Here is a 23849-nt window from a genome sequence, read left to right on the forward strand (position 1 = left end):
GCTGGCAGCCGGCACAGCCGGCTCTTCCCGCTGCTCTGGGCGGAGTCAAGTCTGCGACCGAGCTGCCCCCGGCAGACGGAGGCTGCTCCGAGCAGCAGCAGCAGCGGCGGCGGCGGCGCCTCCGGGCTGTGGCCACGCCCCCTCCGCGCGGCGGGGGCGGGGGCTCCGCAGGCTCCGCCCCCCGCGGGCCCGCGGCCGTCGGCAGTTGGCAGCTGGGGGGGGCGGCGCCGGGGGCGGCCCTGCCCCGCGGGCCCTCCGCCCCCGCGGGCGGGGTCGCGTCCCGGTCGCCCTGCTCCAGGCCCAGCGCCGGCCGCTTCTCCCCGAGCAGCTCGCGGGTGCCCGGAGCGCGGGAGACAGGGCCGCGCCCGCAGCCCGGAGGCGCCTCCGCTGCTCCCGGGAGCAGCCTCTCCCCGGCCGCGGGCGCGCCGGAAGTGCCGCGCGGGCCGCAGAGGAAGTGACGGCGGGGCGGGGGCGGCGCCCGCCGGATTCAAGCGGCTGGCGGCGCGGCCGTTGGCGGCGGCGGGCGCCATGGAGGTGCTGACCTTCCCCCGCTACAGCCCCGGCGACATTGTCGCCGCCCTGCGCGGCCACGTGCTGTCCGGCTCCGAGGCCCGGGCCCTGGCCAAGGGCGACCTGTTCCCCGCCCCCAAGGTGCGCGTGTGCGCGAGCGGCGGGGAGCGCGGCCGGGCCGGGTCGAGGTGGCGGTGGTGGCGGTGGCGGCGGCGGCGGCGGGAGGGGACGCGCCGCGTCGCGCCCGAGCTTCGGGGGCCTCTGCTCGTCTCTGGGCTCCGCGGGAGCTGGGCGAAAGCAGCCGCTGGGGCTGGCGCAGCCCCGCAGCTTCCCCAGCACGGGCTGGACCGAGCCTCGTAAGCGGAGCCGGCAAAATAGCGCTGTAGGCGAAGAACTTGTTGGCCCACAGTGTTGGGTTCCCCCCCTGCCCCTTTTCCTTTTAACAGTGTGGTGAAGTGCCTTACTGTGCCCTGGAGTGACTGTGTCTGTGACTTCTGGTAGATTTTGGCGTCACTTGGTTTGAAAGCTGCTCAGTGAGGAGGAAGAAATTGAAATACAGGGCACAGACATGGCAGTTAGGTCGCCAGCTGCTCTGAGGTGATTCCTGCCTTTTGTAATATAGAATGCAATGGGCTACTACTGCTAGTACTGCAAAGCATTGGGAAGCAGTCCTTCTCTGTTTTTGGGAGTTGGTGTGTTGAAGGCAGACCTGCTTTTGTGGTGTAGTCTGGGAGCCCTGAATAATGAAGATGAGATGTTCCTGTGTGTCCTTCCTCTTGCAGCCTGAAGTCTTACACATGATTTTCATGAGAATCCTGCAGAAGGTCTATGGAATCCGCCTGGAGCATTTCTACATGGTAGGTTTGTACCTCTTGTGTACCCCAGGTATAATGGAATGTGTGAGGCAACTAATAAGTATTGGCCCTACTAGTTCAATGTTGAAGTTCTGCCCTTTTTTGTATATTCTGAGGTGAGTGGTGCACTGCAAGTTTTGTACTGCCTTGCATATGGTAACTGAATGAGCAGGAGCTTAGAAATCCTGCCTGTGTTGCAGAAAACTTGGGGTGTTCGAGCCGCTTTATAGCGTGGGGATTTGCAGCATCTATGTTAAGGGAATCACCTGCTTTGTTTATGGAGGCAGGAACGTGAGTGTATTGGTGTAGCACAGTCATTGCGGTGGGTTGTTGACTGGAGGCCCCTTTGAGCGGTGAGTGTCATCTGTGCCTGGACTGTTGCTGTGGTGCTGCTGACTGCATCTGTGAATCTGCTTTGATGCTCACTGTTGCTTGGAAAGGTAGCTTCAGCTCGAGGCACTTCTTGAAAGAGTGGGTTTTGGGGTGTGCTGAATCTGAGTTTCTTCTCTCTTTTTCCTGGAGAGGAGACTGTTTTTTCTGATATGAGAGCTAGTAGTGGGCATCAAGAGAAGCCTGCTACCACTGTAGGCTGTGAAGCAGCACTCTTTGGAGAGCCCTCTCCTTTTGTGTTTAAGCTGTGGAGCTCCTTGCTACAAGGGGCGGCAGGTGCCAGAAAAGTAGCTAAGTTCTTGGAGAGGCTGGACAAGCTTATGGAAGGGGAAACCGTTCCAGGGCAATTAAATCCAAAGATACCGCTTTCTGGCCTAGAAAGTTCCTGAGCTACCAGTGGCTGGGTATCTACTCCTTCCTTTTTTGTTTTGCTATTTTAGGTTTGTTCCTCTTGGGGGTGCGGGAGGTTCTTTCTGCATTCCTGCCTTCTCCAGGCCTCTGCCTTTGACCGTGGTGGGAGCAGGGTGCCAGTTTAAATGGACCATTAGACTGGTCTAGAATGGAAAGGAATTCTGTTTTTAGTGTTTGGTCAACCCCACCTCTCCATTTGCTGAGTAGAATTGGAGGGGAAGTGTGGTGGATGGCCTGGGTAAACTGATGCCGTGTTGATGTGATACGCAATGTATCTTCTGTCTCTGTTCTGCAAGAAGTAATTGCTGAAAGCCAGGAGAAATAGTAGTCTCATGCTATTTTTGGATAAATTGAAAGGCAAAATCATATGTGCCTGTGATAACTCAGTTATTCACACACAGTAACATTAACTGGGTTATTGTATATAGCTTTTTAAGAAGCTTTGGGCATTAGGAAAGGGGACAATGTACTACTTCATCCTCTTTCTGCATACTTCATAAAGCAGTTAGGCATTGCTATTTTGGAGTATCTAAAATAATAGGTACTCTTCTTCCTGCTGTCAGGCATGTAATGCAGCGACTGTTGTTATCCACCAATCTTAAACAAATTAAAGCAATTGGTTTAGATTGAGTTCCAAAATCTGTCATGTTGCTGCTTTATTTATTGTAGTCTTTTTATATTTTGACTCGCCAAAAGTGATACTTAAGGTAGTCTGCTAGTAGAAGCGATGGCAGCCTTCAGCCTCTGTTATAGTTGAGCTGTGAGTCAGTTCACAAAAAACGTAGTGCAAGCAAGTTAATGTGCTTGACGATAGAAAAAGAACTAGGATTGATGATGTTCTGGAGGTGAGATGAATTACTCCTATTGCCAAGTGGTTTGTGTTTGTATTCGGACTTTAGTTCAACTCTGAAGTGTGGCTTGCGTGCATGAAACCCGTTATTGCCATGGCACGCTGTCTCCTTACAGTTCACTGCATTTCTTTGCTTGGAGAGGGAGGGATTTTAAGTTGAAATATGCAGGATGTACATCAGTGAGCAGTTTTTGCTTCTAGATGGTGTTGTCTAGGGAGGATTTTTCCAATGGCTTCATTTTTCAGTCTCTGAAAAAAATCCTAGGATATTTCTTCCTAGGTGGTTTTTGCTACTCAGTGATGACTACGTAGGTGTTTGGGGGTTTTTTTTGTGGGGGGGGGGGGAGAGGGGGAGGAGGCTACCTCATTGTTTGAGTTTACTAGAGAGAAGATCCATGTCCCACAGATGGAGCCTCACTAACTTGCGTTCCTCAGGAGTGTGAATACCATTTGTGTATTTAACCTGTCTGAATGATTTTTTGTTGTGGAAACAAACCTACATATATGCTTATAAATATGCCGTGCTTAGGTATTCACTCTGCTCTCTTTACTGTTTAGATGCCTGTCAACGTTGATATAATGTATCCACAAATATTTGAAGGCTTTCTACCTGTTTGTAACTTGTATATTCACATGTAAGTACAAGAGTTTGTATCTGTTCAGTTATTATTTCTTGTAAAGTTTCAGTTTAGAGGTAATGGGGCTTTTTTATACCTTTGAGCTGGTGGTGGTTCTGCTGTTCTCTAGCTTTGAGCAAAATAAAATTTGTAGATGAGCAAGAGGCAGCAAGGCTGTAACAGAATAAAATTCTTGGCAGCTGTCTTTTGTCTAAATAAATGTGTTAGCTTTACTGTGATGACTAGGAGGCTGGATTAGTGACTTAATTTGGGGGTTGGGGGTGGGGGGAAGGCAAGTTGGAGCACATAGCTGTGCTCTGAATGGCCAGTGGTTCATCATCATAACAGGTACTTAAGGTACCTAGTACTTATCCCTTTTTGAGGATGTGAACTTGCTCTGAATTCTAGATACCTTTGTTGCAATGATGTGAGTGTTAGACTTTAAGCTTCTTTTCAGTCGTAAGGAGAGAATGGACTCAGTTAAGCGAAGGAGTTTGCTAAAGCTTAACTAAGCTGAAATCTTGTTCTGTAGAAGCCTACTTTGTTTATCCCTGTGAAATACTGTAAGACTACAGAGTTTTTAACACTAACCTGTATATGCAGTCCTACTGTGTTAGTCTCCTGGAATGACTACTTGTGCGCTTACCATACTTGGGCTCTGGGGTAAGGGGACCATGTCTATTTTCAGTGAACATCTATAGCACGAAAACCGTGTGATGGTCACTGCAGATGAGTCTGTGTTTTGTTTCCTTGCAGGGAGCGCTTTCTTCCGGTGTGCCGTGTTAATGATTTTCAAATTGCTGATGTTATAAACCCAAGTAAGCAAATGCTTGTGATCCTCCATGTCCTTTTTGGGGTGTGGGGGGGGGATTGGGGTGGTGTCACTTGATATCCAGGTTGCTTTCTTCCCCACTTGGCATAGTCAGATGGGTGTCTAGTATTCAGAATTGTCCCTGGCTACCAGCTACTCTTCTCATCCTTGCTGTGGCCTTTAGACAAGCTGGTTCAAATGAGCAGTTCCTCACCTTATTCCTTATGTAGGCTAATCCAGTTAAATTATTTGTGTGGGGAGTTTTGAGTGTTACAAGTCTATCCTACTACTAGTCTGGAGATCAAACTGTGACGCTCTTGAAATGGTGTAAAAATACATGGCAGTGAAAATTATCCTGAAAACTCTGGAGTTCTATATGGATTTCTTACACAAATACCTCTGTAGGAAACTGTTGAATTTTTAAATTTGCTCTTCTGTCTTTCTGATTCCCAGCTGTGGATATTCTGGTATGACAGACAACTTAAAAAAGGCTATTTTGCAGAACTCTTTCACTTCTGGGTCTGTCTTGTCTAAGACATTTGAGACCTTTTTAATCATCTTCTTCAAAGTTTGATTGGAATAGAGCCAGAGAGTCCCCATAGTTCAAGCAGTTATTTTCAATTAGCCTGATAGTTACAGTGGTTTTCTGTCTTCAGAGTTTTATTGGAGATTGATGCTTTCTCCCTGTTTTTTTTTTGTTTGTTTGTTTTAATATGAGCCTGTATTTTAAGTCTTTCCCCTAGATGCCTGTTTCTATTTGTTAAATTGTGTAGAACCATTGAGGCACTGTAAGTTCATAGCTTGGTGCTAGTCTTTATGTAGTTTGTGAAAGTTTTGCCTGTTACTGATGGAGAGGCAGAGAAAGACAAACCCTGTTTTTGTAATTTTTGTCTCTTTGAATTATACTTTGACCAACTTTTTCTAAGCAATTGTAATGCGTGTGGACACCAAAATAGTGATGGCTTGCAATTCCAATTTCAGAAGCAAAGAGGACAGCTCGTTTCTTGAGTGGCATTCTCAACTTTATACATTTCAGAGAATCACGTCGTGGAGTCTACTTGGAATTACAGTCGAACTATGTAAGATTAGGTGCCATGTTACTCCTGATACTTGCTTAAATATAACTAATATTAACCTACGTCTGAGAGCATAGAGGTTGTGTTTTTTAACTGCTTGTTTAAAAAATATGTTGGAGTCTTCAGTGTAGCCACATAATATATGAAGGTGCCAGTTTAATATAGGTGAAACTTAGTATACTACTACATTACAGGTTATGAGCAAACATGGCTACTGTAAAAGTTTTAAGGAAGAAATTTTGAAATGCCCTTAAGGAAAGAAGCATGTTAGTTCAGAACTTTCTTTTAATTCCAGGCCGCTTCAGCTCTGTGAGAAAGAAATGTGGCTATGTAAAGAGCAGTTGGGCTTGTTGATGTAAAGGTTTCTATATGGTATGATAGCCAAATTACTACTTAAGCAGTATCATCTGAGTTTTTTTCTGGTAACTTATTTAATAGTTGAACCTGAGAAGTGGAGATTTGGACACCTTGAATCATTTTTAGAAATGGCAAATCTAACAGTCATTGGACTGAATCTAAAACTGCCAGTAGTTACTTTTTGGAATATCTCAGTGGTATAGAGATGGTGTGTTTCAAGTGAAATACATGATTAGCAGAGCTCTGAGAGAACCCAAAATGTAAACCATATTCCCCCAAGATAAAAACATCTCCACATAATTAATTTGCAGAAATCGGCTATGGAGAAACTACAACAACTAGAGACAGCAAATCAAGAGGCAGCAGTGAAGCTGGAGAAGCTGAAGTGAGTATGAGGAGAAGGAGCTGAGATGCACTAACTGCCTTGGCTAGTTCTGCTGTTCCCTGAGCATGTGTGGGGTGTCTAACTAGGAACTGACTAGCTGAGCTGTGTGGTTTGACAGAACTGACTGATAACAAGAGACTTCTCTAAACTTGATCTAGGTGTTGGACAGCCCAACCAGTGTTCAGAAGTGGTCGTTGCACCCCCTGCCCCCCAATCTGTTGCAGATAAAGTAAAAGTTTCTCTTGGACTAGAAGAAAAATACTTGCTTTCAGTAATATGTGTGAGTTTTTGTGGGTGTGACTAGTTTACTGTGAAGGGCGGACTCTAATTGTGTAGAGGCAATAAGTTGAGACAGTAGTTAATTTTGTTTAATGACAGTGAAACATATCTTGCTTTCCTCAAAGTTTTCTTTCAAATTGTGTAGCTGCTTTTCCTCACCTCATCACGTGTCCACATTGTGTGCACCCACGTGCTTTGTAACTTGGCTCTCAAAGCGGAGTAATATTTTTGTACTTAGGACTATTCCTCAAAGTCTGTTTAGGAGTCTTTAATGCGGGCAGACTCAACTTCTCTTTTGGCACTTGACTGACTGCTGTTTAGCCTCCTTGGGAAGCAAGCCAGGAAGTACAAAGCTGTTTCCGTTGGGTTGCACTCTGTTATAGAACAGGCTTTTCTGGTGTTAGGCTAGAAGAGCTGTTGTCAGAAAATAAAAATATTACTTTGAGAGTGCATGGTTGCTTTGAGAGGATGCTTTATTTTGTACCTTGGAGACTGTGGTGGAACTTTCTTGGCTGATTTAGTATTTTAGTGACATGTCTCTATCTCTTACATAGCTGTAGAAGGTTTTAACTCAAGAGTGGTAAATTTGTCTTAATTATTAGGCATGCTTTTCCCCTTCTCAGTTTGAGGCTATTTAGTGCTGCTGTCCACGTCTTTGTGCTGACAAGTTTTATTTTGCTCATAGATAGTCGGTTGAAGAGATGGTTACTTCCCTAGACTGCTTCCAAAACAAAATGAGTTTCTTCCTTAATAGCTTTTCTTGGTATACGCTAGACAGGAGGCTTTCCAGCTAGCTATAGGGTCTACCCTAATATAAGCTGTTTCTATGGCAAATACTATTATGCAAACTTTGTAAATCCAAATCACTACATAAGTTGGCAGAAGTGGTGTTCTTTTGTGCTTGTCTTTATTTGACATTATCTTTTAAATCTGTAATTCCCTCTCTTATTTTCGTACCAATTCTGTCTAAAACAGCTCTTTAAATTAGCTACAAAATCTTCTAAGCCAAGCAACAGAAGTTATTAATTTGAGACCATCTTTCTCTGATCATCTAAGCTGTTGAGTATTAATTCTTTTGAGTGATTGTTTTATCCTCTATCGACCTCACTGAAACTGTCGAATATCTTTTTTTTTTCCTTTTTTTAGCACTGTTCCAGTAGAACAGCAAGCGGAGTTCAGGCAGTTGTCTGATGACATTCAGGAATTGCAGCAACTGCTAAACCACGACTATCGTCGGAAAACAGTATGCTCTCTTTACCTATTTCTCTGGAATACTGCCATAGCTTCTGATCATGGATGTTCCTTATTTCTGCTTTTTGTTTTGGTTTGTTTTGTCTCCCTCCCCCTACTTCTATGAAGGATGAAGAGGACTTTTTTGATTTAAAACAAAAAAAGTCATTACAACACCATATCCTTTTTAATCCCTACCATTAACTCTTTGTTTACCTGTAAGGAATATGAAACATGCTTGGAATCAGACTTAGGGTATTCTGCTCTTTCTTTTTGGAATACATTGTTGTGATGAATTGAGAGATACGTATCATTTTTAACAATAAAACAGGTGTGTTTTCCCGTTAAATTTTTGTTTTGTCTTGAAATTGAATTTGAAGGATTAAATCAGAACTGAGGGTGAGCTATGTTGGGAAGTAAGCTGAGGCCTAAGAAGGGTTACCAAGGAAATCCCCTTGAAAAAGAGCAGAGGTGGTGCTGGTAGGGAAGAGTGATGCTTTCCAGGAGTGGCAGCTTTCCTCTAGGTCTCATAGGTAACCTTTCCAGCCACTTTAGAGAGAAAAAAAAAATCTGTTTAGTATTTTTTGGGTGCTACTTTAAGCCATGTCTCTGGTATGAATATTAACCATGTTTCACCTGTTTATTACTGGGGACTGTATGTGTTAATGTAGGTCTTCTCAAAGTAAAAACAATGCCTCTGGCAAAGAAGGTCGTGCATGTGTGAGTGCGTGTAACAAACTGCCAGGGCTGATAAGAATAGAGGAAGGGAAATGGCACCAGTGTTTGCTGGTTGGGATGGAGCTGGGACGTGAAGCATGACATGGAACCATGCTGAGAAGGTTTTGGTGTGGTAGTGCAGAGAAGGGAGCTGAGAGCAGTACGTGGTACAGAAGTAGCTGTTTTGGCTTTTGGGAGCTATGGGCTCTGTTCTTGTTTTCTGCTCTACCTGCCCACTCTGGGGAGAGCCTTCCTAAGTTGCTGCCATCTCTCATCCCTGTTCCAAGTTACCTACTGCTGCCTGCATCCCTGGTGCTCCCAGTGGCTTTTCAACAATGCTCTCCCTCCCTGTATTTTAAGTTTTTATGGACTGCTATTTTGTCTGCTAGTTGTGGCACTCCAAAGAAACCATCAGAGAGATCTAAATAGCAATGAGGTGTGCTACATTAATTGTGGCTAGCATCTGGAAGATTAGCTTGGTGTAATGTAGCTCTTCCCCTGAAAGAGTCTTAAACCACACTAGGGCAATCGTCTCTTCTGTAGACAGATCTGTAGTAGAAGAGAAAAGGAGGTAGTAGTTGTAGAGATGTTCCTATTCTAAGTTTGTTGCTTTTTTTTCTTTGCTAGACAGCTTTGCAAGAAGTGATCTCACAAAAAAAGTCAGATATTGCAGAAAGGACCCGAAAACTGGTAAGTGTACCTTGATATACGCTGTAGTTTACGTTCCAGTTCAGCTAATTGATCATCTTTCTCTCTTTTAAGAACAGGTTATTCTTGGAGCTAGGTAATATGATAGTTCAGGAGGTGATTTTTAGCTTTTAAAAAAACTGTTTCAGCTTCACTTTTCCCACAGAAACTTTACTGCAGTGGGTTGTTTTGTTGTGAACTTACAAATGCATGTCTCTGCAGCTTAAAGCTCTGTTTGTTCAGGAGGCTGATCTGTTAATGGGCAACAAATCTGGGCTTCTAGGAAGCTATAGACTTGCCTTACATACACAGAATGGCTAATGTGGGTATACACTGACCTGATGGGGGAGAAGTTGTGAGTTTGAGAGATTGCCCAGGAAGTGTGGTGCTCTTCTACTAAGATGGTACAGCTGGCTTTGAAACTCTGCAGTGGTTTCCTGAGTTGCCCTAAGAGAGGCATCCTGAAGGAGAGAGCTGCTAGCCACATGTATTAGCTGGCAGGCTTTTTGTGGAATGCTAGTTAAATACTCTTCTTGCAACTTAGTACTGCACCACTGTAAGCATGTTCAGGGAGAAAAATAGGGTGTTAATTGTTTTGCTTGTGAATGTTAGCACTATTTAGAGTAATTTTTGTTTCTAAAGCAAATTTCCTAATGAGGAATGGGATACAGCAGGGAAAAACCTGTCTAGTCATAAGATTCTGGTAAACTGTGTGTCACAACTTTGCTTCGATTGCTCATAGCAAAAGTGTTTGTTTTAACTAGAATGAGCTCAAAGTGACAATGGCTACTTTGAAAGAAGAACAAGAGCAGCTGAAATCAAAAATTGTAGAGAGTCCAGAGGAACTGAAAAATTACAAAGAGGTCATGAAAGAAACTGTTAAGAAACTCAAGAAAGCAAAGGTGAGATTTTTTTTTTCCTTTATCTGCACAAGAAGGCAGTCTGTCAGAGAAAGCACATGGTTCTTGCTGAACTCTTCTCTTGGACTGATACTGGTTTATATTTCTAGTCAAAAATCGGCAGTATGGTGGTTAGCCTGGAATTATTCTTCATCACAGCTTCAGAGAAAACCGAAGCTTATTTCCATTGGATCATTGTATGTTGTCTTGTGGTTTTTTTTTTTTTTTTTTTTTTTTTTCCCTCTCCAGAAAAACAGGCTTGCAGTCACTGGTGCCTTGTGTCTAATGAATAATTGTTTATTTGCAAAACTAGGTGTAGAACTCCTTAATCCTTTCTACCTGCCTAGCTGCCTGCTCTCAGGAGGTGACATTATTTTGGCAGCTCACAAATATTCTGGACTTCAGAACAGATGCTTCATGTGACCTGTGTTCTCACTTGCTATTTCTGTAATTTATGGCTGTTTCTACTAGTACGCTGAATATTTTCTTGAGTTCTCTTCCTAGCTTGTGCTTTTTTTCATAGCAATGTCCAATCTTTAAATGTTTGCTGTTCATGGCTGCTCATACATCAGTGAAACTTGCCCAACTTTCTCTCCCTAGGTATTTTTGTTCCAAGAGATGGAACTTTTATTGCTATAATTCCAGACATCTGCTTTTTGTCTCATGTAACTACTGTTTTATCAGTACAGAATTTCTCCACTGTATAATATTTTTTTTCTGTCCTTATAGCTTTTGTAACAATTTGGTTAGTTCAGTGTAAAACACCCTCATGTCACTTTTCTTTTCTTTTTTAGCCTCTCCAGAATAAATGCTTTTGTTTGTAAACTGAAAACCTCATTTTGGCAACAAACAACTGTGTTTCTTAGTTCCCATGTTCATTAGACAACGAGGGAATGGGTACAAAAGTCAATATGCATTAATACCAGTACAAAATAACCTCCAACCCTCAAAGCTGTTTCTGTTAACCGTTGTGTGTGCTTTTTTGTTTTGTTTTTGTTTAGCAAGAGGTTATAGAGAAATATGAAAGTTATCGAGACCTAGTTGAGATTCTGCCATCGTGCCAATTAGAGGTGCAGTTATACCAAAAGAAAATGGAAAGACAGGGAGCAAATGTGGAGAGGCTGGCCAGTGTACTATCAGAGGTTTGTATTACAAAAAAATCTGTCTAGTTAAGGGGAATTTAATGTCAAAGCAAGACAGGTGATCATCTTTAAACATCTCTATTCTGAAAGTTCCCATCTCACCTCTGCTCCAAAAAGAAAGAATTCTGATAACTTCAAAATTTCAGTTTGAGAAACATCAATAAAACATACCTGTTGCTTTGCTGCACATCACTAACTAATGTACTGTTGACCACCTTTAATAGTCAAAGTCCCTGTTGCCATATAAACTTGACCTAAAATAGTTTGGACTGTCTTAGGGTTGTTGGTAGAAAATGATGGAGGAGGAGGAAAATGTGAGGTTTAGTCTCTTCTGCCTATAGTGTAGAAACTAAGAGCAAAAATTACTACTTCAAGGACAGTCATGTCTTAAATGTGTCTAATTTTATTTGATATTACCAAGCCAGCCTTTTGCTGGTGAAATGTTTGTCACAATATAGTACCTTGCTAATTACTATTCAGTTTTGGGAAAATGCAATTAAGATTTGAAAAATGATATGTAAACTTTCTGGTTATTTGTACAGCATATGTTCAATTATTTTTGACTAAGAGCTATAGCAGAATGTAGTAGCTTCTGTAAGTCATACTAATTGATGTGATCTTAACCATTCAGATGTATTTCATACAGGATAAAGATTAGGGAACTTGGATTTTATAGGAAGAATTAATTAGCAATCGGATCTTTTAAAAAAGTAGGAGGCCAGCTCTAATTTTAGTAAACTTCTAATAGGGTATATTGCCTTAACACTTTTCCCTATTCTTTCCCCCCCCCCCCCCCCCCCAATGCTTTTTACATACTCTAGGTCAGAAATCTAGAGGACCAGTTTGAGAGTGCTCAGATAGAGCTGAAAAAGGGGAAGACAGATGAAATGTCCTTAAAGAGACTGGTCACTGCAAAGCAGGAGAAGCTATCTACAGCTGAAATAAGGATAAAAAAGAAGCGTGAAGATGTCGAACAATATAAGCACACTGTATTTGAGTATGGATGAGTTGACATTTCTGCCTGATGCTACTTACTATCTTGGTTCTGTGCTACCAAAGTTCATGTCTGGTACAAACATAGCTTAGCAGTAAGAAGAAAATGAGTGATGTGGGATAGCTTTGTGTGAAGACCAGTAACGCTGTAGGCAGGGACCTGGGGTCTCAAATCAATAATTGCAATGTGACTTGACAGCAATTCTTCTATTGGATTACTAATTTAATTTATAGTGCTTATTCTTGATTCTTTTATCTTCTTAAAGAGAATGTCACATTGGGATAATTTTCCAACTTATCAGACTTCAACAAAGCCCCATTTGCCTTTCATGAATTTTTCATAATTTCCCTTGCCACTTTTGCTCATTATCAAAGATGTTCAAGACCCATGGGGAAATGGGGCTTGTATCTCAGAGGAGTATTATCCTGACATGATGCTTCTAAAACAAAAGGAAAAGTGTCATTTGATCAAAGACTTTCAGCCCATCTTCCTTCCTACTTTATGCTAAAGGCAAATCACAAGGCAATATTTATAGCACAGCAGTGGCTGCAGTAGCAAACTGCAGTATTGTCAATGTAAGATCATGGTGTCACTGTGAGATTAGAAGTGCTGAAATGTAATGGAGAAAGTTTATTAAACAACAGTTTTTGTATATAAAGGAAATATGGAAAATTATTGCCTGAGTAGACTGAGTATGGTGGAGGAAAGCTTTCTCCACATAGCTGAGAGAAGTAACTAAGGTTTAGAGTCATGCTGAAAGGCTTTAGTGGTATGCAAGATTACCAGGCCTCCTTTGCTCCTCATATAGTGTGCTGTACCAGCTAAGCTAGACTGGAAGGAAAAATAGCTTTTAATTAAATCAAGAACGAAAATAATTAGTTTAATGCTCCTTTATTTTAGAAGTTGCTGCCAGTTTATCCATTTTTGATGTATTGGATATTTCCCTGGAGTGTTGAAATTACCTGTTTTGGTAAGAAAGAGAGGAAGGGAGGTAACCCTGGCTTGAAAACAAGTTTTCACTCGTGAGTAAGAGAATGTGTCCTGACTGTTGCCTTGAGGTAGAAAGGTGCAAGTAGGCTAAGTTTGAAAACAAGTGATTTCAGCCATTCTTGAGAGAAAGCAGCTGTTACAGTTCCATCTGTAGTTCCAACTGGAATTATTATACACATCCTCTGTATAAATTGGTGGGTGTTTTTTGCATTTGAAGTAGAAGCAGATTTCTTGTGCCTAGCCTAATCCTCTGCTGATTACATGGCAGCTCAGTCAAAGCTATGTGAATTTATCTGCAAGTTAGGGAGATATTATTTGTTCCTGTTTGTTGCAATTCTAAGGTGATAGCTCCATGCTACAAGAAATCTGGGGTCTGTCAGTTCAGAACTTTCTGCTCTTCTCTTCTCTTTGCTTCTCCTGTATTCAGTGGAAGAGGAACAAGCAGCTTTCCTAGTAGGTTTAGGAGAGGGGAAATGAATTATTAAACCTTGTGGTGCCAAACTGCTAGTGTTATATAAATTTGGTCTAAGGATTATTCTGTTCTGTCATACTATATTTAGTATATTATCTAAATACTTAATGCACTACTGGAGAGTGTGACTGTCCTGTTTTTTTTTTTCCTACCCCAAGGAGATCAAGTGTGTGCATATGTAGCAATAATTATGTATGCAATTATGTTGTGGATTGGCAGTGGGGTTGAGGATGTCTTTTGACGTAGATTTGGAAGGTGGTGAGTTCTGATAGTCCTTGGTAGCTGTAAAAGCTCATGTCATGCCTGAATCAGCCAGGGAAAGTTCCATTTTCTGCAGCTGTGGGCTCTGTGCAGGAACAGTTCCTCTCTGCCAGAAGAGTATGACTGACTACATGCTTTATGTATGAAACTTTAGGTATTGGTGTGCATCTTTGGCCTGTGGCTCACAAGGGCTACACAGGGTGGAGGTTTGGGAATAAATAAAGGTTGGGTGGATTGGGGGAGATTGGGAATTTAGGATGCTTGATGTGGTACTTATGTTCGAGATGCAGGGAAAGGATAGGCTTGAAGTTGGTTATAACATTGGTGTGTGGGTTTGGAGCTGTAACTTGATTTGAGGCAGAGGAGAAAGTGTGGTTTTCAGCTATGCTCAAATGTGAAGTGCAGCTGTATCATTTCTAATCCTGGTTGGGTGGGTTGCTGACCTTTGGGCAGGGCTCTCCATTGAGGTCTGCACTGCATTACTCAAAGGCAGGAAGATAGCATCCAGCTGGTTGCTGCTCTGAGCTGGGCCAGTTTCACTGGAGTCGCTTGAGCTGCCTTGACTGACAACAACTGAGCATCTTCAACGTATACCTGTAACTCCTCATATTTTTTTTGTAGCTAAGCAGTGCTAGATTTTTAAGGATGAGACAAGTTTTCAGACAGTGTGATGGAAAAGAATGTTTAATTGTGCTTTTAGGGCAAGTAAATTTTGTACAGCATTGACTCTGGAAATGCTATTTTCTTGTTCGTGAGATGCAAGCTTTGCATTTGGGGTTGAGTTTAGCGTTTAATCAGTTGAATGGCTTAGCACTGACTTTCATAATTTTTTTCCTTTAGGTATTGTAACAGAGTTCAGGAAAAGAGAGGGGCTGTATATGAGAAAGTGACGGCAATTCACAAGGAGATCCAACAGACAAGATTCAAAATCCAGCAGTTGAATGAGAATGCTGAAAAAGAAGAAATGAAAGCCAAGGTGAGCTTTTTTCCTAAAGGATTCCTGTCTGGAATTTTTAAAACTGACTTCAGCTCAGGCTGGGTTAAAGCCCACTCCTGTGGTTAAGAAGTAGCTGTAGGTGAAGGAAGTCTCCTTGGCCTTGCAGAACCAGTAAGCTGAGCGGGTAGTAGTTCAGGTGGATGGCTGGAGGGAGGGCATTTTCTGCCTGTGGTTCCATGGGAGCAATAGGGCTTGTACCTGACAGCCCACAGAACAAGTGGACTTTGCAGACCTAAGAGAAGCCTGTGGGATGGTGTGATTACCCAGTATTTTAGGAGGTGAAATTAAACTTGTCTTCCCTTGCTCCCATGACAGATGCCATGCTAGTAGCTCTGATGTGCATTTCTGTATCATGATGCTGCCATCATCCCTTCTTTTGTTCACTGCTGGAGTACTGTTTCTGCTGGAGGAGGATGGTAGAGGTCACAGTGATGGAGGGCTTGGTCACACAGGCTGACACAGAATGGGACAGTAGCAGTGGGAATACTGGGCCTGACATCATAGTATTGTGAGAATTAGAATTGCAATAGAATCATAATACTGGAGTTTGCTTGTGGCTACACCTATGCTTCTGATGTGCTATAGCTTTCCTCTCTTCTGTGGATACTTTTTCCTAAGCCAGGGACAAGATAGCTTTGAAATCACTCAGGACCACCAGACCCACTGCCACTTAAATCCCTGTAAAGCATAAACCTTTGCTGATGGTTTTTTTTCTTTTTTTCTTATTTCTTCCTTTATCTCCTCTTCCTAGGAGATATACCTTAATTTGAAGGCTGGGTTGGAGAAGCGTCATGACTCTCTCATAAAGACAGCAGAGAGTTATGCAGCCTCAAGAGAAGAAAAAATTGCTGAACTGAAGAAGGGGCTACTTAGAGTTCAGACTCCTGGAAGTAGTTCTTAAACCTGACTTCACTTCTACTCTGTTTGGATTATGTTTATGCTTATGCTTGTATCTTGAAAGCTTATGCTTTGTGTAGGATGGATTACTCAAGGCAAAAAGCAACTTTCTCAAAAACCATGTCAGAAGACATTTAGCTTTATAGGCAGATCGTGGTGTTGTCAGCTAGCTAACATGGGTAAGAAAACACTTGGTTCAGCCAGTCTGTATTGTTTTGGTGAGTATCTGATTTTAGTCATAAGAATGCAAGTCTTGCTAATACCAAGTTGTTTCCACTTGGAAGGAATCTCTTCCATTTAGCTGGAATCCTGCTTTTGCAGAAATTGTTCTGCAAATGTTGATCTTGACGACCTGTGGGTTTGGTCTGTTCTGAATGGACCCACTGTTTAAAATAAGTCAGTAATATATTCTACTTCTATTTTTCAACTATGATTAAATCCTTATGAAGCAGTAGTGTCTTCCATGTAAACACTAGCTTAGTCTATTCATGAACATTAGTGACTATGAAAACTCCCAAGGGTGTCATTTTAGTTAACATTGCAGTGTCTCTAGAAGCTTGAACCCATTGTTTCTGCCCTGTGTGGTAATGCTCTTCTGTGTCTCTTTAGGGCAAGTCTCTGGGATGTTAGCTTATGATGGTTCTTAATATTTGCTACAGTGCTTTGGAAAGATTTTTGATTATTAGAATAAATATAAAATGTTAACTTTTAAAATAGTTGATATAAGGATATTTAACCCTATTTCTCTATTATGTTTTTCTCCCTCCCCTCTCTCCCAACTGACTGTTCTTTACTCACCATAACATTCTAACTGAAAAATGAAATTTGGTTTGTATGTTCATAAGAATGGATACTAATAAAAGGCATTTTATAATGAAGGGGAGGTTGTTTTTCAAGCCTGCGTAAATTGAATATTTAACCAAAATTGGAAAGATGCGGTTTCTCTTATTTGCTAGAGTTAGGAACAGGGGGTGATCATGGCTTTTAAAGTTCTTTTTAATCAGGCATCAGACTGCTTAAGGTTTTGATTTACACATACTCTAATGAAAACCTGTGTTATGTTGCAAATCTTTACCTAGTACAGTTTCTCATACAGCTTTCCCATTTCCACCAAATATAGTCTGTATGTAATAGGTTGCTATTTTATGTAATACAACGTAATGTTTTTTCAAATGAGTGAATGCACTTTTCAGTCCAACTGTCCTGCAATATCCTGTAACAATTTCTGGTGTAGAGACCATGGAAGTCTTAACTGCTGATGTAGCTGATCTTGCCAAGAGATAGTGATATTAGGTCCATGGAAGGTACAAAAACAATCTTCATTGATTTCCACACACTTGGGCACACATGGAATAATTAGGGATGTTCCAGGTATTCTGCTTTGAAAGTGAATTTTTAATGAATCTCTGCTTCCATGATGTATGTATGTTAAAGCATTATGTTCTCCATTTACAAGTGTGGAGATAGTATCTGTAGGTGTCAGACTGGAAAACTGCAAGGAACTGCTGCTTTTTCATTGGCGGCACTTGCTGATGAATTTGATGTCGGTGCAAAACTGCTATCCTGTGATAAGTTTTCTTAGGCTTTGGCAGGTTTACGATACTCTGAAGTTCCTAAAGACAGACAGCATGGATTGTGTAGAATTCTCCCTGTGCTTTCTCACAGTACCCCTGCTTCTCTTCTCAGTCTAGCCTATGTTGCAGCCTGACAGTGGTCAAGAAATTAAGCATTCCCTCTTCAAACTTTTCAGAGAAGATAAAGTGAGCTTTTTGGGGGGTTTTGGTGATGCTATAAAAACAGCAGTTAGAGGTTAGAGCAGCTTCTCCCCTTGAAGAAAACCCCAGAACCCCTTTATTTTTGGGAAACTGGTGTTGAAACTAGCAAGCTACAGATTGAGATGTATCATGAAGCTGATAGGTTGGCTAGACTTGCTATTCTTTTCTAGAATGAGACCTTCACAGCCTTGGATTACTATAGGTTGTTTGTGTTTGAACAAGACAGACTTTGTTAAAGGAGCTTTCTAGGTGAGAGCCTTCTGGCTTCTCTGGAAAGTGATCAGGTGTGGGGTCTTTTTGTGGGTTTTTGTTTGTTTTTTTGTTTTCTCAAATGTAGCAAAGTAGTAATTTGATCAAAGTCCCTTTTGTGAGTGAAGGCTTTGAAATTGCCTCTGCCACACACTTCCATAGCAGGGCTTGGTTTCATGAACCTAATATGCTAGAATTTCTTGAATTAATTTCTGGGTCTGTGATATCAGGCTTTAGAAGAGCTCCATACAGAAGTATGAAGTATCAGATACTCCATATGAAATTAATGGAGTATCAGTTGCTGCTATACAGCTTGGCATAACATTGTTTAAATTTGTAGTTCTATGAGATTATATACTGTAAAAAGCTTTCTGTCTGCAGCTTGTAGCAATTTACATCGTAGTGATGGACTGCAGGGCTTTCTGGTCTCACTTGATTCAAATGTTTAATCACTAACCATATTCTGCAAGCAATGAAGGAAAGCAGCCTTGTAACAGACTTTTAAAGAAGTTACACTTCCCTCTGTATCCTACTGCCTTAGAGACAGGCATAAGTGGTCCAGTATTAAAATCTCTCATGCATACACATATATGCATATGCTGTCTCACCTTCTCCCGATGTATTTGGCATTAACTCATTTCAGTTGCCTATCTGGCTAAAAATGTTTTGTTGTAGTTCCTTCAGTGAAGTCCTTAGCTCTTTTGTTTTATCAATGCTGCTTAATTTATTATTACTATACTTCTCTCCCCACCTCCTCCTTTTAGCACAACTTTTGTGTGTGAGAAGATAACTTGTTCTTCTTTGGTCATAAGCAACTTTCAAAGAGGTAACCTTTTTGCCTCCGACACTAACAATTGTTAAATCTTTTATTCTACAGCTGGCTTGTTTAATGGCTGATTTGTTCTAATACAGGACTGCTTCTGGTGATCCCTGGAAAACGAGGGCAGCATATGGTCCTAATCTGGGCATACTAACCTATATCAGAGAATTTCAAGTTTAACATTTAGTCCATTTTTGTATGAATGTCCTGTAAACTTGGTTCTAAACCTCTGCTTGCATGCTAGAGTTGGCTTCTCTACCTGCATGCCGAGTTCCTCTTTGGACCAGAGAGTATGTGCTCCTCTTCAGTAAGAGACAAACTTAGGCTCGAAAGAGTCAACAAGATGATCCTAAAAAAATTTAACAGGTTCTCAGTGTGGTCTGTCCAGAATTTCCCTGTTGTTCTGGATGTTTTCTTGATCATAAGGATTATGAAAATCATTAGCATGACGAAAGCACATATACAGATAATATGTTATTTGTAGAAGGATATGTAGTGTTTTCTCAGGTGCTAATTTTAAGAATGTTAAAAGGTCTACTCAGGGGTTTTCCCAGTATTGGAAAACTAGTCCTGGGATTCCTTATCTTTAAATCAAAACTTTTTTTTATAGCTATATCTGGCAGAAAGGTAAGAGAAAGCCAGTTCTTTGTAGCTGGTCTTCTATTTAAAGTATTCTTTCATACAAAGGATACTGCTTAGATGTACCTCAATTTTTTTCTAAATTGAAATTGGACCACTGAGAGCACTTCTTGTGTCCCTTGCTTCCACCTCTTCCAACACCCCAGTTTCCCGTAGAAAGGTCCCACACCTTGTGAAATGTTGGGTCAGCCCTGACAGCGTATCTCTATGTACTTCATCTTATTTGGGCAAAATGAAACCCTTTAGGAAGATCATTTGTAGTAGAGAGATTTCTGTTTGCCTGTTTCTAGCTGGACACTGTTGTGGATAGCAGCCTGTATCTGGATGTATTAAGGAAGAGGTTAGAGGTGACACCTGGGTGAGAGTGCACTCCACCAGGTGACTCTAATGCCACCCTGGATTGACACAGAGCAGTGCCCAGGCACTGCTTCATGCTCTGATGTAGCATGGTCTGGCTCTCACTAGAGCTTTCCTCTAGGAAACCTGTGTAGCTCAGGGAGTAGCTTAGAGTCACTGAGAAGGCCAGCGTGAATACAACTTATCACTCAGACAGGAGGTTACTTTCCAGGAGCAGGAAATTTAAGATGGATTGTCTGTCTGTTCACAGCTGGCTCAAATGCCTTCTTCCTTAGAGCTGAACACTTAGTTTAGAATTAAAAAAAAAAAAAAGGGGGGGAGGGGGAAGCAGGAGGGTGTGAGTAGAGCAGAGTGAGGGATATGGAGGTTATCAGCCAATTTATAATATGGAGCTGCTGCACTAGTGGGAGAGGGTTGTATATTAATACTGAGATGAAAGTATCTCCTCTTACAGGCTCAGACATTTGAACAGCCAGAGTGTACATATCGACAACACACTTGAACTTCCTGTTGTTTGTGAGTACCCTTCCTTTTTACAGACTTTACACACCACCTCAGCTATTAAAAAGGAAGATGAGTGTATCCTGCCCACGAGGGTATGCTCTTGGTCTTAGAGGGAGTACATGGCTTTGCTCCAATTTTTTGAAGAATTAAAAACAGCTTTGGTATCTTTGTAAGTAGAAAATATAGTAATGGGGTTAAATGGGAAATGGGTGGGCACCTTAGCCTTATGGCTCGGCAGAGTTACGTGTACAGGAACAAAGCTGCCTTAAGGTTAAGAGGCTGTTTGTGATACCTCCTCCTGCTTCTTAAGCCTTGCTGTTTCTCTTCTTGTAAAGGAAGGAAGCCTCTCTTTCCTTTCCTGCCCTGTCTATGCTCAAATAAGGTCTTGCTGGAAAAAAGCTCTTTCCAGACTTTCTCAGAAGCCATCTTTCTGGTAGGCGTTGGCCAGTCAAAGTGAATAGGGCTGAGTTAGGTCAGAAAGTTCTGTATATTTCAGCAGTTACTTTGTGGGACCTGTCTGCTTTGATTGTAGGATGTGACGGAAGAGGAAAGATATAGCTGTGTTTGGCCACTTGGTGGGGCTGTTGTCACAGGTAGTGGTGGTTTTATTGCTAGCACGGCTTGACCGAGGAAGCCACGGGAAACTTGCTGAATCTGCAGCCCCAGAATAACAATTTCACAGCTTCATACTTGTATATCCTAGGACTAGCCAGGACCTGATAAATTTAAAAGTCAAAGATTTGTTACTATTTTTTATAGAAGTAGAGAAGACTTATGCTCAGCGTTGTGTGACGATTATCCAAGCAGCTGCATCTTTCAGTGATTATCAAAAGCCACTGAATCCTTCTTGGTTTTGCCTTCTGGAGGATATGGAGCATGGTCTGCAGTTGTCAGTACCCATGAAATCATGTCTCACTACAAGGCAATGTGGCTTTGAAGTGCCATTTTGCCCTTAGTAACACTTGCTCAGGCAGTCAATCCACCTTTAGCTGGCCCTGGGTCCCTTGCCTACAGACCAGATATAGACAGGTGGCTCCATCTAAGGATTTGGCCCTTCCTGCTGCTGAAGTAAGAGCTTGTCCGGAGAAAGGAGATAATAAAGCCAACACTCAGTAGTCGCTTTCTGTGGTCCATGTAGGTGATTGCTTTAGGAGGAACTATGAAAGGCTCATATGGTGCTCATACACATGAAGCTGTGTTTTAATGTTGGCATGAGGTAAAGTATTTTGCACCTATGGCCCCATAGATCACACACACATACAATCTGACAGACAGATGCTCTTATGCATTAACATTGTGCATCCAGAGGGACATTTTCCTTTTGGAAAGATTCCCTTGACCTTTTCATCAGACTCCTTAAGGATGATCTTCCCTGTTTCTCATGCATTCTCATTTTCTTACAGACTTGGCGTTGTAATGATGGCCAGAGAGGAGGTGAGAAGACCCATACAGATTCATAGTAAGGGTTGAGAAAATGCTGAGGTAAAGTTTTGTAGCACTGCCAGCCAGTGTAGTCTAGAAAGTGGTTCTAAGCTGCAGTTAATCCTAGGCCTCTTATGCTGCTTTAGTGTACCTTTAGTGGGTATTGGTAGAGTACCTTGGCCTCAGAGCCGAGACACAACTAAATCATTGTCCTGTCATTGTTGATGGCTAATACTAGATTTTTAGTATTTGGTTTCACAGTGGTTTATGTAGCTTTGATGAAGCAAGTATTCATAGATACGAATTTGGGTGGGTAGTTGATTATAATAGAATAAAAGAAATAGCTGGAGAGAACTCGGAACAAAAATAAGGAAAACTTTCAGTTGAATATCCAGGATATCTCTGTCTGCAAAATGCCTCATTTTCAAAAGCTAAATGGAAGGAGCTCCATTTCTTGAGACCTTTTAAATGGGGACTGAAACCTAGGGGAGATGATGAAACTCCATAGCATTTTGGACTTAGTTGGTCTCTCTTGTCTGGGGCTTTCAAGGGACTCTTCATTTACGGTATATATGGTCCTAACATTTCGATGAAAATGTTTGCAGAGTATTGATTATGGTAGACTTTTTCTTGCTGCTAGGAGACCCAAGAAAATAAGTGGTAGATATGTATCAACACTGCTGCAACATACTTCTGCTTTCCTCAGCACAAAAGGTTTGGGCTCCCTCTTGCTGTTCTTCTGCAGTCTGTTGCTCAATAACAGCAGGATGACTTAAATATGGCAGAACCTGATAACAGCTCTTAAAAACTGCACCAATGTTTTGAAAATAAGGTAGTGACCAAGTTTTTGTTTGGTGTTGCTGCCTAATTTGATAGGGATGGATCGGGATTTGTTCCTTTGTCATTGTTTATTATCTTGTATCACTTCTATTTCTGTAGTACCAATGGGCCAGAACCAGGTTTGGCTCTTGCTGTGCTATGTATTGTACAGGAAAGTTTCTGACAGTCTTTGCCTTAAAGCGTTAATAGTCTTAAAAAGGTGAAGTGACAGGTAAGCTGAAATGACCCTTCTGGGGGTGTTGCCAATGTCATTGCCGGTATGCAGTTCTTTGCCAGACTGTAGTCGTGATACTAATTTCTCATCTGGCATCCTCAAGTTGTACATGTAAAGACACCAATGAGGCCTGAGGTATAACACAGAAGAATCCATGGGATCTTATGTTCCTTGCCTTATTGTGGTTGCTCTAATTATAGTCTGCTGCAAATACAAAGCTCAGTTCTAGGGTTTTTAGGTTGTCTTTTGTGTTTGGTCTCATTTTCTATATAGAAAGCTTGTGGACAGAGCCACTGGAATTTGAGAGTAAACACCAGTATGCCTGGAGTGGGATGGCTCCTTACAGGTACTAAATTACAATCACTAGAGGTGTATGTTGCTGGCTCTGGGACAATGGAGGTTGTAGGTGTCATTTCTCCCTGAATGAAGACCAAGAAGGTTGGGTTTTGTTACTGGTGGTAACCTTTTTTCCATTTTTTCCCTAGGCAGAAAGAGAACAAGGGGTCTAAGAGCCGAGTTTCCTGATGGGTAACAGATCATACTATACCAATTGCAAAAGAAGAGTTCTTTTGGAGGCTCTGACAGTGAGGTTGCAAAAGGGTATGTCCTGAAAAATAGACTGACAAGGAGAAGTGGACATTAAAAAATTTTCTTTTGCAAGCTGCAGGTCCCACTGGAAGAGGCCAGTGTTTGTAGTAAATGAAGTCCCTGCAAACAAAAGGAGGGGAAAACCCAGGTTATGTTGAGGTTTCCATAGCAACACAATACTTTTCCTGGAAATTTCAAATGATGAGATCTAATCTATCTGCTATTTAACTCTTGCATACAAAGCCCTTCCCTTTCTCAGTTTGCCTGCAGTCCTTAGCAGCATCCTCCATGGTCATGGGGGTACTATCATTGTGTAATGGTGGTCTGTGTGGGGAATGACACTCCTGGGACAAGGATGTTCTTGTTCTGTTCTGCCTGTTTCAAGGCACCCAAAAAAAAAAAAAAAAAAAAAAAAAAAAAAAAAAAAAAAGAAGAAAAGCTTAGAAGAAGAGGCCGTGTGTGTGTACGATGGGCTGCATGTAGGAGTGATTTATCATAAGCTGTGCTGATCCTGGGCAGCTTCTGTTTCCTGCAGATCCCGAGGAGGAAGGGCTGAGCTGGTACTGAGGGCAGAGTAGCCAGGCAGGTATGTTACTGAGATGCTCCATAGTCTGG

General features: G+C 41.9%; 1 protein-coding gene across 1 annotated transcript; it reads left to right on the forward strand.

Moving 5' to 3' along the window:
• Positions 1–194: 194 nt before the first annotated feature.
• NUF2 (NUF2 component of NDC80 kinetochore complex) lies at positions 195–16704 on the forward strand. The gene is made up of 13 exons (XM_026123413.2): positions 195–651; positions 1293–1367; positions 3574–3650; positions 4389–4450; positions 5425–5522; positions 6188–6261; positions 7687–7783; positions 9115–9177; positions 9939–10076; positions 11075–11215; positions 12037–12212; positions 14773–14908; positions 15681–16704. Exons 1-13 carry the CDS (start codon positions 529–531, stop codon positions 15828–15830), a joined length of 1410 nt encoding a protein of 469 aa, XP_025979198.2. The 5' UTR covers positions 195–528; the 3' UTR covers positions 15831–16704.
• The last annotated feature ends 7145 nt before the right edge of the window (positions 16705–23849 follow it).

This window comes from Dromaius novaehollandiae, chromosome 8 (assembly GCF_036370855.1).
Source record: "Dromaius novaehollandiae isolate bDroNov1 chromosome 8, bDroNov1.hap1, whole genome shotgun sequence".
In the NCBI taxonomy this organism is placed as follows: Eukaryota; Metazoa; Chordata; class Aves; order Casuariiformes; family Dromaiidae; genus Dromaius; species Dromaius novaehollandiae.